Below are 25,786 nucleotides of genomic sequence, written 5' to 3'. Positions count from 1 at the left end.
ATCTTTCTTGGATCCACCACACTAAACTCCTTTCGTTCTTCATAATCTCCAAATAATCCCTGATCACCAACCTTTGCTGATTTAACTTAGTTCAGCATGTTATTTTATAAATAATTATTACCATCTAATCCTTATGAAAAAGCACACAATATCATTGACAATGCTTATCAAGGTCACTGTGAAAAAGGTTGTTAGGACACTCAGATTGTGACCCAAGGTTTCAATGTCCCTTAACACTAGCAAATCCAATAATCATCCTACTCCATCAAAAAGAGCAGCACTAATTTAATATTATAATCCTTCCCAAAAAAGCAACTTAAAGCCAAGCAGAATTTTTAGCCATGTTGCTTCCAACATTATTTGATATCTATATGAAATATAAAGCATGAAAAGATATAGAAGTAAGCCTATAAAATCAAAATAGGTTTCTGGATTTTTAAAGGACACATATACATTGCTCAACAACAATGGTTGATATTAATGATAGTGCAGTAACTAACTAGAGAATGGTACAAATGCAGGCGTTAAAAATGAAACAGTGAGTTCCAGAGATATCCATCACTTTAACTAAGAACTTGAGATAGAAGTAAAAGTCAGCCATTTGGCTCTTTGTGGCTACTCATTCAACAAGATATTGGCTGATCTTTTATCTTTTACTTCAGCATCACCTCACTGTATGTAGCCCATACTTCTCAACTCACTTTATATTTTATAAGGTGCCACACCTGAAGCTGCTTAACAAGATAAAATCCCATCGTGTAACAGGAAAGATACTGGCATGGATAGAGGAATGGCTGACAGGCAGGAGGCAGTGAGGGGGAATAAAGGGGGCCTTTTCTGGTTGGCTTCCAGTGACTAGTGGTGTTCATCAGGGGTCAGTATTGGGACTGCTACTTTTCACATCGTTTGTCAATGATTTGGATAATGGAATTGATGGCTTTGTGGCAAAGTTTGTGGATGATATGAAGTTGGGTGGAGGGGTAGGTAGTGCTAAGGAAGCAATGTGATTGCAACAGGACAAATTGGAAGAATAGGGAAAAAAGTGGCAGATGGAATACAGTGTAGGACAATGTATGATAATACATTTTTGTATTTCAAGGGGAATAGAATATAAAAACAAGGCGATAATACTGAGCCTTTATAAGACACTAGTCAGGCTGCACGGAGTATCGTTAACAGTTTTGGACCCCATATCTCAGAAAGGATGTGTTGTCATTAGAGAGAGTCTAGAGGGGGTTCACAAGGACAATTCCAGGAATAAAGGAGTTAACATATAAGGAACATTTGGCAGCTTTGGGCCTGTACTCACTGGAATTTAGAAGAAAGTATGGGTATTTCATTGAAACAGACTAGATAGGGTGGATATGGAAAGGATGTTTCCTGTGTTTGGAGAATCCAAAACTGGAGGGCACAGCCTTAAAATTGAGGGGGTCCTAAAAGAAGAATTTCTTTTAGCCAGAGAGCAGTGAATCTGTGGAATGCTCTGCCACAGATTGCGGTGGAAGCCAAGTCCATGGGTATATTCAAGGCGGAAGTTGATAGTTTCCTGATTGGTCATGGCCTCAAAAGATTTGGCGAGAAGGCAAGTGTATGGGGTTGAGTGGGATCTGGGATCAGCCATGATGGAATGGTGGAGCAGACTCACTGGGCTGAATGGCCTAATTCTGCTCCTATGTCTTATGGTCTTGTATCTAAAAAATTCAGTCTTGAATTCAACTGAGCCTCCACATCCCTGTTGGCAGAAAACTACAAAGATTCACTACCACGGCATTAAGAAATTTCTTCTCAGCTCAGTCCTGAATGCCAAATCCTGGTTTTGAGATTTGCAGGTTTTATTATCACTTTGGATAGCTAGCTGCATGAGGTGATTTCATGTTAACTATTAATGAAATCAAATATCATGAGTGCGTTCATTAAGTGTGGTGAATTATAGAAAAGCTGCTTTGTGATTGATTCAAGGCAGGCATGAAATTTCAACTAGCTGCCAAAATTACAGGAAAGGGCTACATTTAAATCTTATTTAAGATCCTCTAACTCTGGAGTCTCAGAACACTACAACACAGAGAAAGACCCTTCAGCTCATCCAGTCTGTGCCTATTACTCTGCCTAGTTCTATCAGCCTGCACATGGACCATAGCCCTCTGATCTATATACCCGATCAAATTTCTCTTAAAATAGTGAAATCAAACCCAACTACATTCACTACTTCCACTGGCAGCTCATTCCACACTCTACCACTCTCTGAATTAAGATCCTCCCCCTCTGACCCCTTTTGAGAGTGCAGAGTTTGTATGTTCCTGTCAGGATTAAAGGCAAAGTGAATAAGAATAAGGAACCTTGGTTCTCAAGGGATATTTGAACTCTGATAAAGAGGGAGAGAGAGAGATGCATGACATTTATAGGAAACAGGAAGCAAATAAGGTGCTTGAGGAGTATAAAAAGTGCAAAAAAAACTTAAGAAAGAAATCAGGAGGGCTAAAGGAAGACATGAGGTTCCTTTGGCAGTCAAGGTGAAGGATAATCCAAAGAGCTTCTACAGGTATATTAAGAGCAAAAGGATAGTAAGGGATAAAATTGGTCCTCTTGAAGATCAGAGTGGTCAGCTATGTATGGAACCAAAAGAAATGGCGGAGATCTTAAATGGGTTTTGTGCATCTGTATTGACTAAGGAAACTGGCATGGAGTCAATGGAAATAAGGCAAACAAGTAGTGAGGTCATGGAACCTATACAGATTGAGGAGGAGGAGGTGCTTGCTATCTTGAGGCAAATCAGAGTAGATAAATCCCCAGGACCTGACAGAGTATTCCCTCGGACCTTGAAAGAGACTAGTGGTGAAATTGCAGGGGCCCTGGCACATATATCTAAAATGTCAGTATCTATGGGTGAGGTGCCGGAGGACTGGAGGATAGCGCATGTTGTTCCGTTGTTTAAAAAAGGATCAAAAAGTAATCCGGGAAATTATAGGCCGGTAAGTTTGACGTCAGTAGTAGGTAAGTTATTGGAAGGAGTACCAAGAGATAGGATCAACAAGTATTTGGATAGACAGGGACTTAATAGAGAGAGTCAACATGGCTTTGTGTGTGGTAGGTCATGTTCAACAAATCTATTAGAGGTTTTCGAGGAGGTTACCAAGAAAGTGAATGAAGGGAAGGCAGTGAATGTTGTCTACATGGACTTCAGTAAGGCCTTTGACAAGGTCCTGCATGGGAGGTTAGTTAGGAAGATACAGTCGCAAGGTATACATGGAGAGGTAGTAAATTGGATTAGACATTGGCTCAATGGAAGAAGCCAGAGAGTGGTAGTAGAGCATTGCTTCTCAGAGTGGAGGCCTGTGACTAGTGGTGTGCCACAGGGATCAGTGCTGGGTCCATTGTTATCTGTCATCTATATCAATGATCTGGATGATAATGTGGTAAATTGGATCAGCAAATTTGCTGATGATACAAAGATTGGAGGTGCAGTGGACAGTGAGGAAGGTTTTCAAAGCTTGCAGAGGGATTTGGACCAGCTGGAAAAATGGGCTGAAAAATGGCAGATGGAGTTTAATACAGACAAGCGAGAGGTATTGCACTTTGGAAGGACAAACCAAGGTAGAATATACAAAGTAAATGGTAGGGCACTAAGGAGTGCAGTAGAACAGAGGGATCTGGGAATACAGATACAAAATTTCCTGGAAGTGGCGTCACAGGTAGATAGAGTCATAAATAGATCTTTTAGTACATTGGCCTTTATAAATCAAAGTACTGAGTATAAGAGTTGGAATGTTATGGTATAAGGCATTGGTGAGGCCAAATTTGAAGTATTGTGGTTGAAAGAGTGCAGAAAAGGTTTACAAGGATGTTGTCGGGACTTGAGAAACTGAGTTACAGAGAAAGGTTGAATAGGTTAGGACTTTATTCCCTGGAGCATAGAAGAATGAGGGGAGATTGATAGAGGTATATAAAATTATGATGGGTATAGATAGAGTGAATGCAAGCAGGCTTTTTTCCACTGAGGCTAAGGGAGAAAAAAAACCCAGAGGACATGGGTTGAGGGTGAAGGGGGAAAAGTTTAAAAGGAACATTAGTGGGGGCTTCTTCACACAGAGAGTGGTGGAAGTGTGGAATGAGCTGACAGATGAAGTGGTAAATGCGGGCTCACTTTTAACATTTAAGAAAAACTTGGACAGGTACATGAATGAGAGGTGTATGGAGGAATATGGTCCAGGTGCAGGTCAGTGGGACTAGGCAGAAAAATGGTTTGGAACAGCCAAAAGGCCTGGTTCTGTGCTGTAATGTTCCATGGTTCTATGTCTCCCTTAACCATTTCACATTTTAGGCTTGAGCCATGACCTCTAGCCCTAGCCACTCCCAAACTGTCTATCCAAATATCCAGTCCCAGAGTAAAGGAGCCATGTATCTATTTTTCTGTCTGTCTATATTGTATTGTGTTGCAAATTTATTATGGGTGTTTTGTCATGTGGTTTGGGGCATAGTAAAAGGAAATGAACATAGTTATGTATTCACACTTTGTCTTCAGGCTCAGTTTAGTCTAGTTAAGAGCCAGGAGTGAACCACGGGATGCCATTTTTTCATTGACTGCTGCAGCTTCAATCACCAATTGGAATACCAAGATCATTAATTTCTCTATCACGCTAAGATCATTAGTTTTGCTACTGCTTAGTACCACTAACTTTGTTAATTTCACTATATCGCTTGTTTTAGTTTTGTTAGTTTTTTTGCTACAAGATTGTTCATCTTTGCTAATTCCTAATAAAGGATTGCACATACTCTTTTGAACTTTGGAACTTCATTATTGTGGAAAGCGCATCATAGTGTCAACCCCCATAGTCAGTCTGTGAGCAGTTTTGGTTTGTTTTCAAGTCACTGCTACACAGAATACACATGTCAGTAACTTACCCACTACTGATGTCAGACTCACCGGCCTAAAGTTTTCTGGCTTATTCTTCGAGCTTTTCATAAACAATGGAACAACATTAGCTATCCTCCAGCACCTCACCTGCCGCTAAAGACATTTTAAATACTGCTGTTAGGGCCCCTGCAATTTCTACACTACCTTCCCACAAGGTCCATGGGAACATGCTGTCAGGACTTGGGGATTTATCCATCCTAATTTGTCTCAAGCAACAAGCATCTTCTCCTCCTCTAATCTGTATACAATCCATGACCTCATTGCTATCTTGTCTCAGTTCTAGACTCTGTGCTCATCTCTGGAGAAAATACTGATGCCAAAACACCCTTTTAAGATCTCCCCCACATCTTGCAACCCCATGCATAAATAGCCACTCTGATCTTCAAGAGAGCCAATTTTGTCCCTTGTAATCCTTTTCCTCTTAATATATGTATAGAAGTCTTTGGGATTCTTCTTCACTCTGTCTGCTTGGGCAACTTCATGCCTTCTTTCAGCCCTCCCAATTTCCTTAAGCATTCTCTTGCATTTCTTATACTCAAATGTCTCATTTGTTCCTTCCTGCCTTTACCTGCTATGTACCTCATTCTTCTTCTGAAACAGGGCCTTAATATCTCTCAAAAACCTGTGCTTCCTAAACTGTTATCCTTGCCTTCTATTCTGACAGGAATGTACACACTCTGAATTTACGAAATTTCAATTTTGAAGGCCTCCCACTTATTAAGCACTCCTTTGCCAGAAAACAAACCTTTCCCAATCCACTCTCATCAGATCCTTTCTGATGCCATCACATTTGGCCTTTCTCCAGTTTAGAATCCAACCTGAGAACCAGATCTATCTTTCTCCATAATTATCTTGAAACTAAAGGAATTAATGATAATTAAATCCAAGATGTTTGCCAGCACACTCTTCTATAACCTGTTCCATCTCATTCCCTAAAAGATCTGATATCACACTCTCTCTAGGTGTGACCTCTGCGTACTAATTAAGGAACCCCTCCTGAACATATTTGACAAGCTCTTTCCCATCCAGCCCTTTTACAATATGGGAGTCCTGGTCAGAATGAGTAAAATGGAAAGTGTTTACCATCAGATAAATGCACTTGGACATAATTTCCATTCGGTTTACAATGGAAATAGATTGATTGTGAGGATTAAAATCAGGATTTTCAAATATAATTATTATCCCCACCCATCACAGTCTGGGTGGATTTACTGGGTGTTAAAACCACTCTCAAGCTTTTACTTACTTATTGTTAGCTCCTCAACTCTCCAAACAGTACTTAAATGTTTGGCATGCTGCCTAAATGTGGCCACACTAATGTACAAAGGTTTCTAGTAGAGTGCAAAGGAAATATAGACTTCCAATCACACCCTTCTCAATTCAACAGACTGATGCAGGAAGCACAGAACAGTCTGTGTGTTGGGTTCACAGCAGAACGTAACCCTGGAATGACAAAAGACTGCTCAGCTCACTTGTTTTAATAGCAAGACAGGAATGGTTCAACTGGAGTGTAACCTCTTCGCTATATATTGTACAACTATATAACAGAATAATGCAAATCCCTTTGTACTGCTTGCATGCAAATTCAACCATGAAATTAGTGTTTATCCAAGACTTGTATGTAACCAGATTTGAAAATCCCAAATGACAGGCAGATACCCAGCTCACTCTAGCATTTTGAAGGATAATGAAAACAATCTCAAATTACTTTATAGATCCTCTTTTTTCTTTATTACTTTCGTCCTCTATTGCAAATCAATTAATGAAGACAAGACGTGAATTTTATATACATAGTGACAAAGTTGGTAAACTGTTGGCTAATCAGTCGAAGACTAACTCCATTAAATTTCAAATTAATCAGATTTATAATCAAAAAGATCAACTTACGTTTGATCAAGCTGAGATTAGTCAATCCTTTTTGACTTTTATTCCTCTTTATATCAATCAGAATCTCCACGAGATTCTAAACATATGTGTGACTTTTTAGATAACCTAGACTGCCCTAAGATTACACACGATACACCTTCTATATTAGAAACTTCCTTTACTACTGATGAGATTAAGAACGTTATTTTTTCTATGAACTCGGGGATAGCTCCTGGCCCTGATAGGTTTACCGTGGAATTTTTAAAATCTTTTGCACCCTCATTAGTCCCCTGGTTATCCAGGGTTCTGGAGGCCTCATTAAAATTTGGTAAAGTACCAGAATCCGTCTATAGAGCATCAATCTCTTTAATATTAAAGGAGGATAAAGACCCCGCTCAATGTGCATCTTACAGACCAACATCCTTGTTAAGTGTTGACTCTAAGATTTTTTTCTAAATTATTAGCAAATAGACTATAAAAAAATACTTGCTTATATTATTTCGGAAGACCAAACGGGTTTTATTAAGGATCGCTACTCTTTTTATAATATTCGTGCACTTTTAAATATTGTCTACACCCTGTCACAAAATGATCCTGAATGCGTCATTTCCCTTGACGCTGAAAAAGCCTTTGAATGGCCCTACTTATTTAAGGTGCTTGAAATGTTTAACTTCAGCCCGAAATTTATATCCTGGATCAAATTGTTATACCATTCTCCTATGGCCTCAGTTAGTACTAACACTCTAAATTCACCTTTTTTTCCTCTTTTTCGAGGTACCAGACAAGGTTGTCCTCTTAGCCCTTTATTATTTGATATAGCATTAGAACTTCTTGCAATTGCTATTGGAGAATCTCCTAATATTATTGGTATAACTCGTGGGTTAAAGTCTCATAAAGTATCACTTTATGCTGATGACTTACTTTTATATACTTCTAATCCTCAAAGATCTATTCCAGCAGCTTTAGATTTATTAGCACAATTTAGCCTTTTTTCAGGATACAAATTAAATCTTAATAAGAGTGAACTTTTCCCTATTAATAAGCAGAACCTTACATCAGAACCTGCCGTTTAATAATCATTTTTCATATCTTGGGATTAAAATTACCGGTAAACATAAGGATTTATTTAAGACTAATTTCTTACCCTTAATTGATCACATTACACAACCTTCCTTTAACTGGTCTCCACTTCATTTAACTTTGACCGGTCTTATTAATGCTGTTAAGATGTTTATTCTGCCAAAATTCTTGTATATATTTCAGGCATTACCAATTTTTGTTCCAAAATCCTTTTTTGATAAAGTAGACTCTAAAATCTCTTCATTTATTTGGCAAAATAAAACCCCGAGATTGGATAGAATATATCTACAGAAAGCTAAGAGAGATGGAGGCTTGGCATTACCTAACTTTAGATTTTATTATTGGGCAATTAATATTCGACACATGAAATTTTGGTTACTTGACCAAGATATACTATCCATTCCTAAATGGGTAGTTTTGGAATTACATTCTGTTCAAGGCTATGCACTTGGCTCTATATTTGGTTCTTCTCTTCCTTCCGATTTGAAACACTATAAACAGGTTTGCAACCCGATAGTTAAACATACCTTACGCATCTGGTATCAATTCCGAAAATTTTTCGATCTTAATCAATTTGTGCTAGTGATCCCTATTATTGGCAATATATTTTTTCTCCCCTCCTCTACAGACCGTGCCTTCCAAATTTGGAAGACCAATGGTATATCATGGTTTTTGGACTTATTTTCAGATGGTTCCTTATGTCTCTTGAACAGTTATCTAACAAATACAATTTACCAAGAACGCATTTTTTTTATAAAGATATTTGCAAGTTCGAAATTTTCTAAATACCATACTTTCTTCCCTTCCGGCGTTACCCCCTACAAATATTTTAGACGCTATCATTAACCTCAACCCGTGTCAGAAAGGTGTAACGGCTATTATTTATAATACTATCATGAACCTTAGGATAGCTCCATTCGATAAGATTGGGACTGACTGGGAAAAGGAATTGGGCCTTACTATCCTGGCGGATGACTGGGCTCATATTTTACAACTAGTCAGTACTTCCTCTATCTGTTCCAAACACTCCTAAATTCAATTTAAAGTTGTCCATAGAGCACACACATCTAAAGATAAATTAGCTCGTTTTTATTCTCATATTAACCCTCTTTGTGATAGATGTCATGGGGAGATAGCTTCCTTAACCCATATGTTTTGGTCTTGTCCTACTCTGGAAACTTTTTGGAAAGACATTTTTAATATTGTTTCAAAGTTTTTGAATTGTGATATTTCTCCCCATCTTTGGATTACCTAAAACTTCTAATAATTTATCCCCCTCAGCGCGTAGAATGATTGCATTTCTTACTTTAATGGCGAAAAGGTGTATTTTGCAACATTGGAAAGAGATTAATGCCCCAACTATGTTTTTTTGGTTCTCTTAAATGATACTGTGTCTAAATTTGGAAAAAATCAGAAGTAGTCTTTATGATACCTCAGTTAAATTTGAACAGACCTGGAGATCTTTTATTCAATATTTTCATTTAATGTAACTATTTTTTTTCTCTCTGATCATATGTACACTCCGTTTGTGGATTTTATCTGCTATTAGTGCAGCTCAGGTTTGAGGACGTGATTGTTTAATCTGTTTAAGTCTACTATTTCCCTAGTTAGCCCATTTCTTTGCTTTGTAGCTCAGTGGCACGGTAGTTTTTTGGGGGTTTTTTTTCGGGGTTTTCTTCTCCTTTATCGTTTTATATGGAAAACTAGTATACTATTATATTACCTTGTTATTTTATAACTAACCTATGTTGTTTGCATTTTTTTTGCATTAATATTTCTTGTATATCTATATCATATTAATGTATTGGTTGCTATATGTTTTACCTTGTGTATACTAATTCAATAAAAAGATCTAAAAAGAAAGATCCTTTTTTTTAGAAAAAAATCTTCCCAGACATGATTAATATGGCACAGCTTCTCCAATTCTTTTCTCCCCCTGGCTTCATAGCAAGCCAAGCTAGGAGAAATAGTGAAAAAGAAATAGTTAACATTGAAGGTTATCTTTCTGGGACAGCAGACTCCAAAAGTTCATGCTCATCAAATTCAGCTGCTGCTGAGAGAACCATTTAATAAATGAAATTTTTTCTTTCCCAAACCAAACCACTGGCATTTCCTTCCACCTGACTGGTTAAACTCTTGAGCAAACTGTTTTGTAGAAGTCTACATTTGCACCAAAAAATTACACATTCACGGAAGTACGTCAATCAAGACGACAGCTAGAATTTGGGAGCTGACACTTACATTTGGCGTGTTTGTCACACAGTGCAGCTGTCCTCATGTCGCAGAGCCGCAGTGTTCCTTTGCTGCTGCTGTAAACCAAGAGGTTACAGTGATGAGGGTGAAACTCAGCTGCCGTGATAACTTCAGTCAATTCTTCCATGTCTACTGGTTTAATATCTACAATGTCTGGTTAAAAACACCATTAAGGACAAAAATTGAAAGATGTGAATAAAATTGATGACAGAACATTAAAGTAATGAAGAAACAGTGAAACTGACTGTGAATTGCCCCATGCACCTGTAAGCAATGTCTGAACTAATTGATCAGGAAAAATCTGGATGATCAAAAGGACATACAGTACATACAGAAAGGTGTGGAAAAAGGGCTTGTAACATCATGAAGGATCCTGCTCACCCTGCTCATTAACTGTTTGTCCCACTACCATTAGGGAGGAGGCCAAGTCACATCCACACCATGATCACAAGAAACAAAAACAGTCACTATCCCCAAGAAGTCGATGAATCAATCAACACCTCTGCCCATTAACCCATCCCTCCACACCTGCAAACGCCACTACTTTATCATTTCCTGTAATCACCTTATTTACACACACGCTTGTGCCCAGCGTCATTCGTGGACATCCAAAGTATATAAGCTGCCTTGTGTTTTTTTTCTAATTATTATTGAATTGTCTTACTTTTTTTGGTCCATCGGAGCTGGAGTAACAATTATTTTGTTCTTCTTTACACTTGTGTAGTGGAAATAACATTAAATAATCGTGAAACATAAAGTAACATCTTACACCTCGGAAATTCATTCAGTCCACTTGTTTAAGTTCATGTGGGAGTGCAGGCAAGTTATAAAGAACTAAAGCAACTAGTACCTTGTTCCACAGGACCTCAGCAACATTTCACACACAAAAGACTGCCTAATTGCATAAAAACACTTGATCACAAGTAAGAGATTCCACCCCCTCCTCCCCAAAAGGGACAGGTGATGTTGCATGGTCCAATAGAATGTGATGTTCGCAAGAGTATGACTTGGCCCATTCACAGCTCCAGGAAAGGTAAAGTGGCAGCACATGGTGACGTCTGGCATTTGTACACCTCGACCTTATGCACATTTTGATACACCCACACACAAAGGTTACCATCGGGATGAAGGATACTTTAGGGGTACTTTCCATCTTCTCTGACTGCTTAGATGGAGGAATGGGCCATCCACACCTACAGCCATGTACAGCAATATTAACAGCACCTCCCATCTGATGATCATGTGCTTTTCTATCACTGAACAAATACTGCTCTCAAAGTTCCAACTTCTTTTCACCTGAGTATTCATTCCACCCACCCCTTATTCCTTCATACCAGTTTCCCAGCATCTTTGGGTGAATAGTCTTGACAGTGAAAAGGATAAATGACCAGTTATCAAAGAACACGGCTTCATTTTTTCCTCCCGAACTGGTTCTGTAGATTTGAACTAATTGCAGAACGGGATCTAGAGACTAATGGTGAAAGAACAGAAAGTGATGACACTGTCCGTGTATAATGAGACTTTGATTTCAACATCGCTACTGCTCGAGAACATCACTCCTTAAGCGAGATGCACTGAAAAGCTTGTCTTGCATCTTGTTCATACAACTCTAATCATTATACAGTGCCTTAGCTAGAATAAGATGAAAAACAATAACAATGCAAAATTAAGTGCAAAGTTACCAAATGATTGCAGTGCAGGCAAGCAATAAAAATGCACAATCATAATGAGATAGACCATCAGGTCAAGAGCCCATCTTATCGTATAATGTGTCCATTCAAGAGTGGGAAAATAGTGGGATAGAAGTTGTTCTTCAGGTTGATGGTAAACACTTTCAAGTTTAGTATCTTCACCTTAATGTGAGAGAGAGAGGAGAAAGAATACCCTAGATGGGTGGAGTCTTTGATTATGCTGGCTGCTTTACTGAGGCCTTGGTAATTATGGTGCGGACAGACCATAGAAGGGGAAGCTGGTTCCTGTATGCTGAAATGTGTTCACAACACTCTGCAGTTTCTTGTGGTCACGTGCAGAGCAATTGCTACACCAAACTATTATTAATCCAGACAGAATGTTTTCTATGGTGCTTCGATAAAAGTTATTAAGAAACAATGAGGACATGAATTTTGTTAGCCTCCTAAGGAAAAAAATACCACAATTCAGGAGCCAAGACCACCAAAACATTTTCGTGGCCTCATCCAATCTGGAGAAATTATTCATTACCACAACGTTCAATAAAATCACAATTGTGAACTAGTAGAGTACATTCTTGTTGGAATGCAGCAACAACAGTCTGCACTGAACTACAATAAACTTGATTATATGGTACTTAAGCATCTGAAATTCTTGTGCAATTGCTACAAAATTTCTAAGGATATTTCAGAATTTCAAAATTGTAAATTTCAATTTTATACTCTGAGTTCTGATACAATCTCCCATGAGCCTGCAGTGCAGCAGCCCTTCAAGAGGCAGTTGGTTCCAATACATAAATTGTACCATATTCATCACATCTATGCACTACATCAGATTGGAATTCCCACAGGGAAGTTACAACACAGAAACACATTGTTTGAATGCAGCCACTACCCCCATTCCCAATGGATATCCAAAGACCAAGACAATACTGTAATTAATAAAACTAAGCCTTGTGTTATAAACACTTCTGTCAGCAACTTCAGCAATAATTAAATCAGAATTTTATAGATTTTCATTGATTGTACAATTACTGCCAAAGAGTTAGCATGCTGACTGAAATAAGTACTATCACTTATCCTCAAATATCTATATAATGTTCTTGGCCTCCTCCTGTGCCATGATGAGGCCCCCACCCCTCACAGTGAAGCAGTAACACTGTCTGAGTAGCCTCCAATCTGATGGCATCAATATTGATTTCTCCTTCTGGTAAAAAAAAACACCTCCCCCTCCCCTCTTCTTCTATTCTCCACGCTGCCCTCTTGCCTATTCTGATCTGCCTATTGCCTCCCCCTGGTGCCACTCCTTTCCTTTCTTGTATGATCCACTTTCCCCTCCTATTAGATTTTTTCCTCTCCAGCCCTTTACCTTTCCCAGCTGTCTAGCTTCACCTGTCACCTTCTAGCCATCCCCCTTTACCTTCCCCTAACTCGTTATTCTGGCATCTTCCTCCTACCTTTCCAGTCCTGAAGAAGGGTCTCGGCCTGAAATATTGACTATTTGTTCATTTCCATGGATGCTGCCCAACCTGCTGAGGTATTTTGTACATGTTGCTTTGGATTTCCACCATCTGCAGAATTTCTTGTTTCAGATTCTAATACAGTCTCTAAAGTACGTATTATCATCAGTATTACTGTTTGTAATATTATCTTAGGCTAGACAATGTAATTTTTGAGGGGATTTTAAATGAACACATTAAGTGGTGCTTTACCAACAATGAATACCCTTACGATAACAGTACAATCCACAAAGGTTGCAGTTACTTGAAGAAATTGATAAAGGAACAGCTCAGCTGGAAGAAACAACAAAAAAAGAGAAAAACTGCATACATCTTGTTTGTAGCTGGTAAATTTTTCATGCCAGTCAGTCCTTGTTAGATCCACTCACCTTCCATTAAGCTATCCAATTAGAATAAAGAAGAAATCTCTTGTGCTCTAAAATGCACTTCAGCCAACCGCAATCATTGTTTTGCTTTATATGGAAATTAAGATTTGTTAGCAATTTACTAAAATGTTATGGCTTGGGGACGAGAAGATGGGATCAAGCTTGCTGGGGTGGAGATGGAAAGATAACTTATGAATGAAACATTACCAGTTACATTTTTAAGTCATACATATGCAAATATAAAAAAGAGTCTTGTGCTTTCTTGGCGTATATGACAAATAAACTCTCCTTGGGATTCCAGCTGGGTACAGGTATCGATTATAAACGATGTTTGACAACAAACTCTGCCATCTTCATCGGGGATGATGCCTGGGCATGTCTAGTCTGGTGGTATTTATACCCATCACCCGTCCCTCCCGGCTGGTTAGTCCTCATCCAATCAGGTTGCTGCTCTCCCACCTTGTTTACAATCGAATTCCAGTTCTTATAGAGCGACACCTTCATCTTTGTTAAAATTCTTTTTCCTCTAGTTTTATTTCAATGGCTTCCTTTACCAGGCAGTCTCAAAAGCCTTTGGCGCAGCACAGTAGTTTTATGTGAAGTCAGTCCTACAGTCACTGCGAATGCAGTGTTCTGCTACGACCAATTTCTCCAGGTAACCCAAGCAGATACACCTGCTGTGCTCCTTGATGTGGGTTTCCACCGTGACCCGTCTAGCCAATACAGGCTGCTCCGCATTCACAGGGAATCCAGTACACGCCAGCTGATCAAGTTTTATTTATTAATTGAAATAACCCAAGTTCTGAAGAGTCATGCCCTGCAGATTGATGGTGCACGGCATCTTGTCCTGGAGCCACGTTTCTGCAAGAACAAGCATGCAGCCACAGATGAACACAATTTGTTTTCCACCGAGCGAACACTGGAGAGCTGCACTGACAGGAGAGGACAGCCCTCAACTCAGCATGGACTCCTGCCATGAAAACATTGCCTCCAGTGTCTCCTCCCCGGGGTGGCTGCAACAGGCGACCCCACAGCGTGAAGGCTTGGTCCGCGCAACAATTGACGCCACAGTGCTCCCCCGCCATCAGCCTCATCAATGAATCAGACTTGCAGTATTCTATAATACCAATTTCCAACAGGGTTTTGCAATCACACGAAAATGCCCAAGACTATCATTTGCACCATTTGCTTTCCGTGCACTACCTCCAATGTGTTCCTGTAGCAGATGGCAACACGGTATGCAACAAGTCCAGCTCCTCTGCTGTTGAGCAACTGCAATACTTAATGCTCTTAATATCCAGCAGTATCTTGTGATCGTGAAAGAGGCATGAAGGACAAACAATTACATCTTTATTTAGACTCAGAGTTTGGTGAATTCTACTGTTCTGTTCTTGCAACAAGTAATTGTGGTTGAAGAAACTTTAGAGAATTTAAGGCCTGAATAAATATTCACATAACCGAAAGCACATCCTCCAAAACCTGAAGAGGTGCCAAAGTATTGTGGTTAATGGGTGAAAGAGCAAGTATTCAAGCCTAGAAACTGGACTACATTTAATTTTAGTGCATAAAAACACTACTGCATTTCATAAAAATAAGAGAGTCTGCATATGCTGGAAATCCAGCGCAACACATAGAAAATGCTGGAGGAACTCAGCAGGTCAGGCAGCATCAATGGAGAAGAATAAATTGTCAATATTTCAGGTCGAGACCCTTCACCTTTAATCATGCTGCAATAGGGCTAATGAAAAATCATGTTCCCCTCAAAAACGTCATGGAATAGGTCAAAAATCCATGTGAAACTGTTATGGTGCTTTACACCCAGAAACGAGCACAGAACTATGACTTCACTGAGTAAATACAGCTGCCATCATGTTTCTGCAAAGCAATCAGAAGGCTGGTTGCCCTAAAAATAAAATCACAGTCTTCAGTGCAACCATGTAACAGCAACATCAGTGCCATGGAGCAGCCAGAAGTGACAGGGGAGAGGGAGATAGCTCCCACCTTTCACATTAAAGATGGCATAGTGTGGGTGACATAGGTGCAACACGGTAGCCTAGCAGTTAGTGCGATCAATTTACAACACCTGCATTCACCATTCGGGGTTGATACACACCACTCTCTGTAAGGGGAGACAGACGGTGTCAACTTCAAAGGTTGCAGCAAGAACTGGACCAGCTGGAAAAGAAGGCTGAACAATGGCAGATGGAATTTAATGCACACAAGTGTGAGGTGTTGCACTTTGGGAGGACAAACCAGAGTAGGACTTGCACAGTGAATGGCAGTGTGGTAGAACAGAGGGACCTGGGAACAGATTCATAATTCCATGAAAGTAGCATCACAAGTAGATAGAGTCATAAAGAGAGCTTTGTAGTATATTGGCCTTCATGAATCAAAGTATTGATTTCAGGAATTGGGATATTATATTGAAATTATTTAGGACATTGGTAAGGCCTAATTTGGAGTACTATGTCCTGCTGGAGTCACAGGAAAGATATTAATAAGATCGAATGAATACAGGCAATTTTCAAAGACACTGCCAGGTTTTGAGGACCTGAGTTATAGGGAAAGGTTGAAGAGGTGAGGAGCTAATTCTCTAGAGCGTAGGAGAATGAGGGAAGATTTGATAAGGGGTATACAAAATTATAGTTAGGGTAAATGCAAGCAGGCTTTGTCCATTAAGTTTGAGTAAGACTAGAACTTGAGGTCATGGGTTAAAGGTGAAAGCTGAAAGACTTAAGGGGAACATGAGGGGGAAACTTCACTCAAAGTGTGAGAGTGTGTGGAAAAAACTGCTGGCAGAAGCGATGGATGCAGGTTCAAATTCAAAATTTACGAAATTTGGATAGGTATGTGGACAGGTGGGTACGGAGGTCTATGGTCTGGGTGTAGGTCAATGGGACTAGGCAGATTAAGAGTTTGGCATGGACTAGATGGACCAAAGGGCCTGTTTCTGGGCTGTAGTGTTCTATGACCCTATGACTACGAATGTACAAACACATTCTCCCTGAGACCTTATGTTTCCTCCAGACGCTCCAGATTCCTCCCACACTCCAAAGGCAAATGGTTAGGATTAGTGTGCAGTGGGCATTCCATGTTGACTCTGAAAGCATGGCGACACTTGCAAACTGTCCCCAGCACTATCCTCAATGAATTGATTTGTCGCAAATGATGTATTTCACTGTATCTTTCAATGTATACGTGTCAAGCTAATCTTTAAAAAAAATTTTAAAAGGGTGTTCAAGTGCATCTGTGGTAAGAATCCCTGGACAATGGATGAATACAAAAGAAATATCATGTCTTTTTGAGATAAGCTGAGGAAATCTGCACAACACTGTTTTGCCAGCAGAGTAGCGGTCCAAAGAGGTATGGAGATGTCAAAATATGTTAAGGGAGGTATCACCCATCACTAAATACGTACAAGGATATTGCAGCAAGCCTTAAGAAGCAGGAATACATTCAATCATGTTATAATCGAAGCAAGTAACCTAGAGAATAGGTGTGCCATCTGATTCCCTCCCCCCCCCCAACTGATTATTGGTAACTCTACTGATGGTAGCAATCCTCCTGTAGACAGAATCTCTCAGCCTGCATTAGGAATGATGACCTTGACAGTCATTTTGGAAGAATTTTGAAAGATCTCCTCACATCAGCAGTTTGCTCCTCTGAATAGCAAACTGAAGCAATAAACCAGTGTGACGCATTCCTAGTTCTACTGGGACTGCTCCAAAATAGAGATACTTAGGAAATTTGAACTCCAAGTTATGCCTGTATGGGCAGAAGCAGATGTTACGCTGATAAAGGCGTCCTTCAGCACAGGCTGAATAAAGATCAGCTCTATCAGGTATGGAAGTTCCCAGTCCAGTTTTGCAATTTCATCCAGAAATTGTCACTGTCATGATCTGAAACAGGGGTTCCCAACCTTTTTTGATGCCAGATGGACGCCTATCATTAACCAAGGTGTCGTGGACCCCAGGTTGGAATACCCCTATCAAGAGCAAGGTAGATGGAGTAAGTGGAGGAGGGAAAAGAAACAGTGTTAGGATGCTTGACTGGGTATAGAAGGAACTGGGTTAAATAGGAGTAGAGAGTAATGGATATAGAGAGAACAGGTTACCTGAAATTACAGAATTCAATGTTCATACTTGTAGACTACAGAATATGAGCTGCTGTTCCTCTAGTTTATGTTTAATCTTGCCCTGGCAATAGTGGATAGACAGGTCAATGTAGGAATGGGGAAGAAAATTAAAATGGCTTCCAACTGAGAGATCTAGACTACCACAATGGCATTGTGTCGGTGCTCAGCAAAGCATTCGCCTAGTCTCACAGATGTATGTGAGAACAGATCAAGTTCAAAGTACATTACCAATATATATAGTATACAGTATTCAACCTTGAGATTCATCTTCTTGCAGACAGCTTCAAGGAAACACAATAGAACCCATTAAAAAAACCCACACAACAAAGACTGCCAAACACCCGTGTGAAAAAAATGTGCAAACAATAAAAAATAAACAAATAACACAGAGAATATTAACTGCAGGGTCTCCAAAATTGAGTCCATAGCCATGGAACCAGTTCAGCACTGAGGTAAGTAAAGCCGGTCCTGGAGCCCAATGCCTGCAGGCCACAGCCACAGAGCCAGGTTCAGTGCTGACGTGAGTACTGATGGTTGCAGGCCACAGCCACAGAGCCAGGTTCAGTGCTGACATGAGTACTGATGGTTGCAGGCCACAGCCACAGAGCCAGCTTCAGTGCTGACGTGAGTGAAACCATTCCTGGAGCCTGATGCCGTCAGGCCACAGCCACAGAGCCAGCTCAGTGCTGATATGAGTACTGATGCCTGCAGGCCATAGCCACAGAGCCAGTTCAGTGCTGATGTGACTACTGATAGTTGCAGGCCACAGCTCCAGAGTTAGTTCTGCACTGAAATGAGTAAACCTCAATGAGTAGGAAGCTGAACTCAGGTCCATCCTCTGCTCTCAACCTTGACACCTTGATCAGATTGTGTCAATAGTTTTTAAAAAAGTACTCAAAAACACATGGAACGTGAACTGCATATCAAGAGCATCAAATACAATAAAGGCCAGAGTGGTTACGTGCCAGTCTCCTTCTCACCTGGAAGGACTATTGACAGCTCTGGATCATGGTGCAGAAGTTACACCTCCTATGGTTGCAAGGGAAAGAGCCTGGGGTCGGGATGGGGGGGGGCATGTGATGGATGGGTAGAGTTGAGAAAACCAGGAAGTCACAAGGAGAATGATTCTTATGTTAAGCAGAAAAGGGTGCAGGATGGAGGGTGGCTGGTGGCAAGATCAGGTTGTATCGAGTATGATCTACCCTTGGTAGAGACAGATGGTCTAATTAGTATTTAAAAATGTAGTAGTACATGATCCAATTTCTAGGCATTCCTGATTAATAATCAGCATAAAGCAAAGCATTTAGTGTAAGTACTGTTGCTATTTGAATTTCCACATAACTTGCATCCAGCTTATCCATCATAGATGTGTAGTGCATTGCAAAGCAATGGGACTGATAGTCAGAGCTTTAACACTAACTCACTGTAAGTAACTATGATAACATTAACAAAACAGATGGTGGACACAAAGGTCAACACCAATTTAACAAGTATTCTATGTTGATGACCACATTAAAGCATTTCCAGAGGTCATAGCAGTTTCAATAACAGCGAACTGCAACTAATACACAACACCCTGAAGTACACACAATTATTTGATTATCTAAGGAGTCAAATAGGAGTTTAAAGAATTAAGTTTATCTTGTTTGCCACCACTCACCCAACTTGCCACTGATAATAAAGCTGTTTCCATGGCATTATGCGAGCATGTGTCTGGAAGCATTATGGATGGCTGAATTATGGGGCAACCTTGTATTCCTAAAATAATCTGACACTCCCATGAACACTTCAAAAGAGCAATTACTGCAAAGTGAGGATCAGCAATTTTGAACAAAAGAAAATCTGAAGATGCCAGAAATCCAAGCAACACACACACACACACACACACACACAATGCTGAAGGAACTCAGCAGGACAGGCAGCATCTATGGAAAAGAGTACAGGTAACCCTTTGGCCTGAAACTTTGTCTGCACTCTTCTCCATAGATGCTGCCTGGCCTGCTGAGTTTCTCCAGCATTTTTGTGTGTGCTGCCAGCAATTTTTCCTGCTTTTATTCTCTTTAAATCTATGTAATAATAGTATAGAATTTCCTGGCTGCTTAATGGATATCCAGTGAATAATTCTTGTGCCTAGATCAGACAAACACATCATTGTTGATAGATATGGTACAAGTAAAAAGGAATAATGCAAGTTTCTCACATCAGCAGTTTTTGCACATGTAGTGAATCACTGAAGTTTAGCCAGATTAGAGTTTAAGCAGCTTGATCATGGAATACAATACATCCAATCTCATGCAGATACGAGCTGAAATTTTCTATACACAGCTCACTAAACATATAATTTGGATTATTTTAACAGTAATATTTGAGTAAAGTTTCCAAAAGCATCTAACACAGGTTTCAATGAATTAAGATGGAAGTCAGCCATTTTGTCCAGTGAATCCAACCCAGTCACTTTCTCCCCATCTTCCCTTGCAGTTCAGAAAAAAGTTTCCTTTGAATAACCATTCACATAAGTCATTCACGAGAGCTATTCCTGTTGTAGACCTTCTAGCTCAATGTTTCACAATCTTTTTCAGCCCAGCATCCCCCTAAAGCACTTTTGCACTTGCTAACACCTCTCTTAGACACAATATACTTTCTGGCACCCCCATAGTGTAAAGACATGTCTGCCATATGCTAACGTTAGAAAAATCATTCTGCTTTAAATTTTCATTTGTCCTTAAACCTATCTTACTTAGCACCTGTGCGCTGTACAGCAGATTCGACAACAATGTGATCCTTGAACTTGGTTTTTAGGAAGAGTTGAAATATTCGGTTCAAGTTGTGACAGCAAAAGCCTCAAGTCCCCATGCATAACAATGTCCAAGCAGTTTCTGTGTTTTTTCTTAGGTACGTGGTTCACTGCACTGAAGCCTCTTACAGCAAGGTAGGAGGATGGAAATGCAATGAAGAGCAGTTTGGCTTTTCTCCAAAGACCAAGAAATATCGTATGACAATGTAGTCATGTACTACAAAAGCTGACATTTTTGAAAAGCATTTTTGCTTCTTCATTCTAAATTTAGTAATTTCTTCTTGCAAGCTCTCTTCTTGTACTTCCACCTTGCAAAGAAATGGGTTAATTACCCAGTCAAAAAATTCCAGACCATTCAAATACTTGAATCAATTCTGAAAATCCTTTTTCAGTGACTGCAGGTGTAAGCAGTACTCTGGCAAATCACCTTCTGTGAAAGAATGCCGTACTTTCCATGAAGTGAAACTGTGAGAACATTCTTTTCCCAAAGTTTTGCTTATATGTTTCCACTTTTCTAATAAAAGTAAACACTGCACTTTTTGCCTGGATTAAATTGAAATTCTCACCCTGCAGTTTCATATTTAGAATAGAACCATAGAAACTACAGCACAGAAACAGGCCTTTTTGGCCCTTCTTGGCTGTGCTGAACCATTTTCTGCCTAGTCTCACTGACCTGCACACGGACCATATCCCTCCATACACCTCCCATCCATGTATCTATCTAATTTATTCTTAAATGTTAAAAAAGAACCCGCATTTACCACCTCGTCTGGCAGCTCATTCCATACTCCCACCACTCTCTGTGTGAAGAAGACCCCACTAATGTTCCCTTTAAACTTTTCCCCCCTCACCCTTAACCCATGTCCTCTGGTTTTTTTCTCCCCTTGCCTCAGTGGAAAATGCCTGCTTGCATTCACTCTATCTATACCCATCATAATTTTATATACCTCTATCAAATCTCCCCTCATTCTTCTACGCTCCAGGGAATAAAGTCCTAACCTATTCAACCTTTCTCTGTAACTGAGTTCCTCAAGTCCCGGCAACATCCTTGTAAACCTTCTCTGCACTCTTTCAACCTTATTTATATCCTTCCTGTAATTTGGTGACCAAAACTGAACACAATACTCCAGATTCGGCCTCACCAATGCCTTATACAACCTCATCATAACATTCCAGCTCTTATACTCAATACTTTGATTAATAAAGGCCAATGTACCAAAAGCTTTCTTTACGACCCTATCTACCTGTGACGCCACTTTTAGGGAATATTGTATCTGTATTCCCAGATCCCTCAGTGCCTTACCATTAACCCTGTATGTTCTACCTTGGTTTGTCCTTCCAACATGCAATACCTCACACTTGTCTGTATTAAACTCCATCTGCCATTTTTCCAGCTGGTTCAAGTCCCTCTGCAGGCTCTGAAAACCTTCCTCACTGTCTACACCTCCAATCTTTGTATCATCAGCAAATTTGCCGATCCAATTTACCACATTATCATCCAGATCATTGATATAGATGACAAATAACAATGGACCCAGCACTGATCCCTGTGGCACACCACTAGTCACAGGCCTCCACTCGGAGAAGCAATTCTCTACTACCACTCTTTGGCTTCTTCCATTGAGCCAACGTCTAATCCAATTTACCACCTCTCCATATATACCTAGCGACTGAATTTTCCTAACTAACCTCCCATGCGGGACCTTGTCAAAGGCCTTACTGAAGTCCATGTAGACAATATCCACTGCCTTCCCTTCATCCACTTTCCTGGTAACCTCCTCGAAAAACTCCAATAGATTGGTCAAACATGACCTACCGCGCACAAAGCCATGTTGACTCTCCCTAATAAGTCCGTCTATCCAAACGCTTGTAGATTCTGTCTCTTAGTACTCCCTCCAATAATTTACCTACTACCGACGTTAAACTCACCAGCCTATAATTTCCCGGATTACTTTTCGATCCTTTTTTAAACAACGGAGCAACGTGAGCCACTCTCCAATCCTCCGGCACCTCACCTGTAGACAGCGACATTTTAAGTATTTCTGCCAGGGCCCCTGCAATTTCAACACCAGTCTCCTTCAAGACCCGAGGGAACACCCTGTCAGGTCCCGGGGATTTATCCACTTTAATTTTCATCAAGATAGCAAGAACGTCCCCCTTTTCGATCTGTACAGTTTCCATGATCTCACTACTTGTTTCCCTCAATTCCATAGACTTCATGCCAGTTTCCCTCGTAAATACAGACGCAAAAAACCTATTTAAGATCTCCCCCATTTCCTTTGGTTCCGCACATAGCCGACCACTTTGATCTTCAAGAGGACCAATTTTATCCCTTACAATCCTTTTGCTCTTAATACACCTGTAAAAGCTCTTTGGATTATCCTTCACTTTGACTGCCAAGGCAACCTCATGTCTTCTTTTAGCCCTCCTGATCTCCTTTTGTTATGCAGATCAGCTAGGTACGCCACATCTCCACATACAAATTCAATTTTGTTTCCCAAGCTCTGTCAACTTTGAGCAAAAATTCAAGCACAGTGTCAAAAAGATCACAGAAACATTCTAAGCAGTAGCCTTCTGACAGCCAATGCACATCAGCGTGAAGAAGCAAGCATTCAAACTCATTGTTACCTTGGCATAACTCACAAAATATTCTGCTACTTAATATATGAGCTTTAATATTGTTGACAACAGATATTACAAGAGTCATGCTTGAAAAATGTCACTGGCTGAGGTTTTTGGCTGCGGGATGTTGATGATGAATTACACAATGGATTGCAAACAGACTTGGAATTTGTTTTTCATAAATGCCACTAAACCAACATGGCAACCTGTCATATATGATGCTGCATATGTTGCACAAGAAATTAGATTACGAAGACACGCAGTCCTCTTTTATTGTCATTTAGTAATGCATGCATTAAGAAATGATACAATATTTCCCCTGGTGTGATATCACAAAACACAGAACAGACCAAGACTGAAAAAACTAACAAAACCACATAATTATAACATATAGTTACAACAGTGCAACAATACCATAACTTGATGAAGAAGTCCATGAGCACAGTAAAAAGTTCAAAGTCTCTCAAATGTCCCATATCTCACACAGACGGGAGTACGAAGAAAAACTCTCCCTGCCATGCCCGACCACAGTCCGACTCTGAGACATCCGAATACTTCGAGACTCCGATCAGCTCTCCGACACCAAGTACTGAGCGCCATCTCTGTCCGAACGATTCAACCTCAATCTCGGTCGCCAACAGCAGGCAAAGCCGGGGATTTTGAGGCCTTCCCTCCAGAAGATTCCTGACCACGCAGTAACAACAGCAGCGAACTGGTGTTTCAGAAATTTCTCCAGATGTTCCTTTGTGCTTTCACGTCTGTCTCCATCAAATCAGAATTGTCCACGGCCCCTATTTAACGGATACGATGTTATTTTTCACCAGAGGGCTGCACACGCGCTGTGCGCTGCTCTCTCTCCTCCCGCCACTTTTATATCCCTAAATGGAATAATTTCATCCTCAACATATATTTTGAGCTTATTGTAGATTGATTCTCTGTTGATATTTGTTTTTGTCTTTGAATAAAGGAAATAAACTCTTCATAAGCTTTTCCATTTTTGATAAACCATAGATATGCCATTGGCAATGCCTTGTTGTCTCACACAGTTGACTCATCCAGTTGTATCCCAAATTCTGTTCTTGGTAGCTCTGTTCATAGTTGATACTCAATGTCTTCACTCGTTTCATCAATACGATGAGCAGCAGAGTTATTACTCAGAGGAATTGATTTTAAAATACTGTTATCCATTTTGAGAACAGTGGTGAGCACTTCTGATACAGCAGGCATGATTAATCTTTCACCAATTGTATGAGATTTTCCACACCTCGTTGACATTTTGGAAATGTTATAAAAAGCAATGAGACCACCCTCAAGGTAATTGTTTGGTTTTCTTGGCAAATGATTCGAATGTGCAATGCTCATCAAATGCTTCTTTCATCTTCTGGAACTGAGTAATACCATAAGTAGCCTTTTCAGGGCATCTTTTATGGAAGTGCTCCTGCAATCTTGATGGTTTCATGGCTTCACTGGAGAGTACAGTATTACAAGAAAGACATATGGGATCACTGATCTGATGGGAATGTTATAAAACCATACTCCAGGTATGTAATATTGTACTGACACATTTTCTGTAGATTCTGTTTCCTACCAGGATTAGAGTTCAAGGCTTCGCTGACGTCAGACCCATAGGGGTTGTGCCATACATTTTTATCCATCATTAACAGGGCTAAATTAAAATAAAAAATTGTCACAACTGGGAATGCCTGTTGGATGTTGATGACAGCAGTGAGTTAACACAAATAGAATGATAGTAGTGGCACACAAAAGAATGGCGAGACAAAGATAAAGACAATAACAGTGAAAATTACGTTGACAAAGATCCAGATTGAAATCTGAATGTTAGTTGGGATAGAGCTGGTGTTTGGCAAGCTACCTTTATACTACTCCAATTAGTGCGATTGACCAATCACGCAAGGTCTCAATCCACAAAAATAGTTCTTGACTGCCTATTTGAAGCTGAAGTTGCTTTGATCACCTTTAAGAGGAATCCCCTGGGTTGGTGGGTTCACTGATCGGCTCTATTTCACCGCTTGGTTCAGGCCAGTGCTGTATCATTGCACGACCTGTATTCAGTGAATCTGTAGAGAAAGTTGAGACGTGTACTTAACATACCAATTGTTAAATTGCATGAACTTGTTCCATGCCGCGAGTCCAGGGGAACGGTTGGGCACCCTAGTTGCTAATTCATGCAACCCTAATGATGTCTGTTTGGTTGTTGAGGTCAGATGAGATTGCTGAGTTGCAGATGTGTTGTGACGACGAGTGCTCACCACACACAGAGCCAGGTTTTTTCTGTGTTCCAGTGCCTCACCTTTTTTTGGGAAGTGCCTGCTCTAATGGTCAGTTAGGTCTCGTGCTTCAAGTTAGAGCACAGCTTACAGCCCCCCCACCCCGCCCACCCCCAAGAATCTTGAATGGGCCCATGACCACTTCTAGTTCCCCTAATGCCCCCTTAAGACACGCATATGCTCCCATTGGGAATCACTGTTCTAGACACCATAGCCATTCAGTTACCTTCTGGTAAAAAAAATTCCCTCCCCCTCCCCTCTTC

The 25,786-nt window shown here is 40.2% G+C and overlaps 1 protein-coding gene across 6 annotated transcripts in view; it reads right to left on the bottom strand.

The window, feature by feature from the left end:
- LOC134345661 (serine/threonine-protein phosphatase 2A 55 kDa regulatory subunit B gamma isoform) overlaps positions 1–25,786 on the bottom strand; it is a 303,919-nt gene that overhangs the window by 46,896 nt on the left and 231,237 nt on the right. For all 6 annotated transcript variants that reach the window (XM_063046679.1, XM_063046683.1, XM_063046680.1 and 3 more), the window contains one exon: positions 10,100–10,264. In XM_063046679.1, the coding sequence (XP_062902749.1) occupies positions 10,100–10,264 (165 nt within the window). The remainder of the gene's footprint in view (positions 1–10,099; positions 10,265–25,786) is intronic.

This window comes from Mobula hypostoma, chromosome 4 (assembly GCF_963921235.1).
Source record: "Mobula hypostoma chromosome 4, sMobHyp1.1, whole genome shotgun sequence".
In the NCBI taxonomy this organism is placed as follows: domain Eukaryota; kingdom Metazoa; phylum Chordata; class Chondrichthyes; order Myliobatiformes; family Myliobatidae; genus Mobula; species Mobula hypostoma.
Note: the sequence above shows the minus strand (reverse complement) of the source record. Positions and strands in the feature narration are given on the sequence as shown.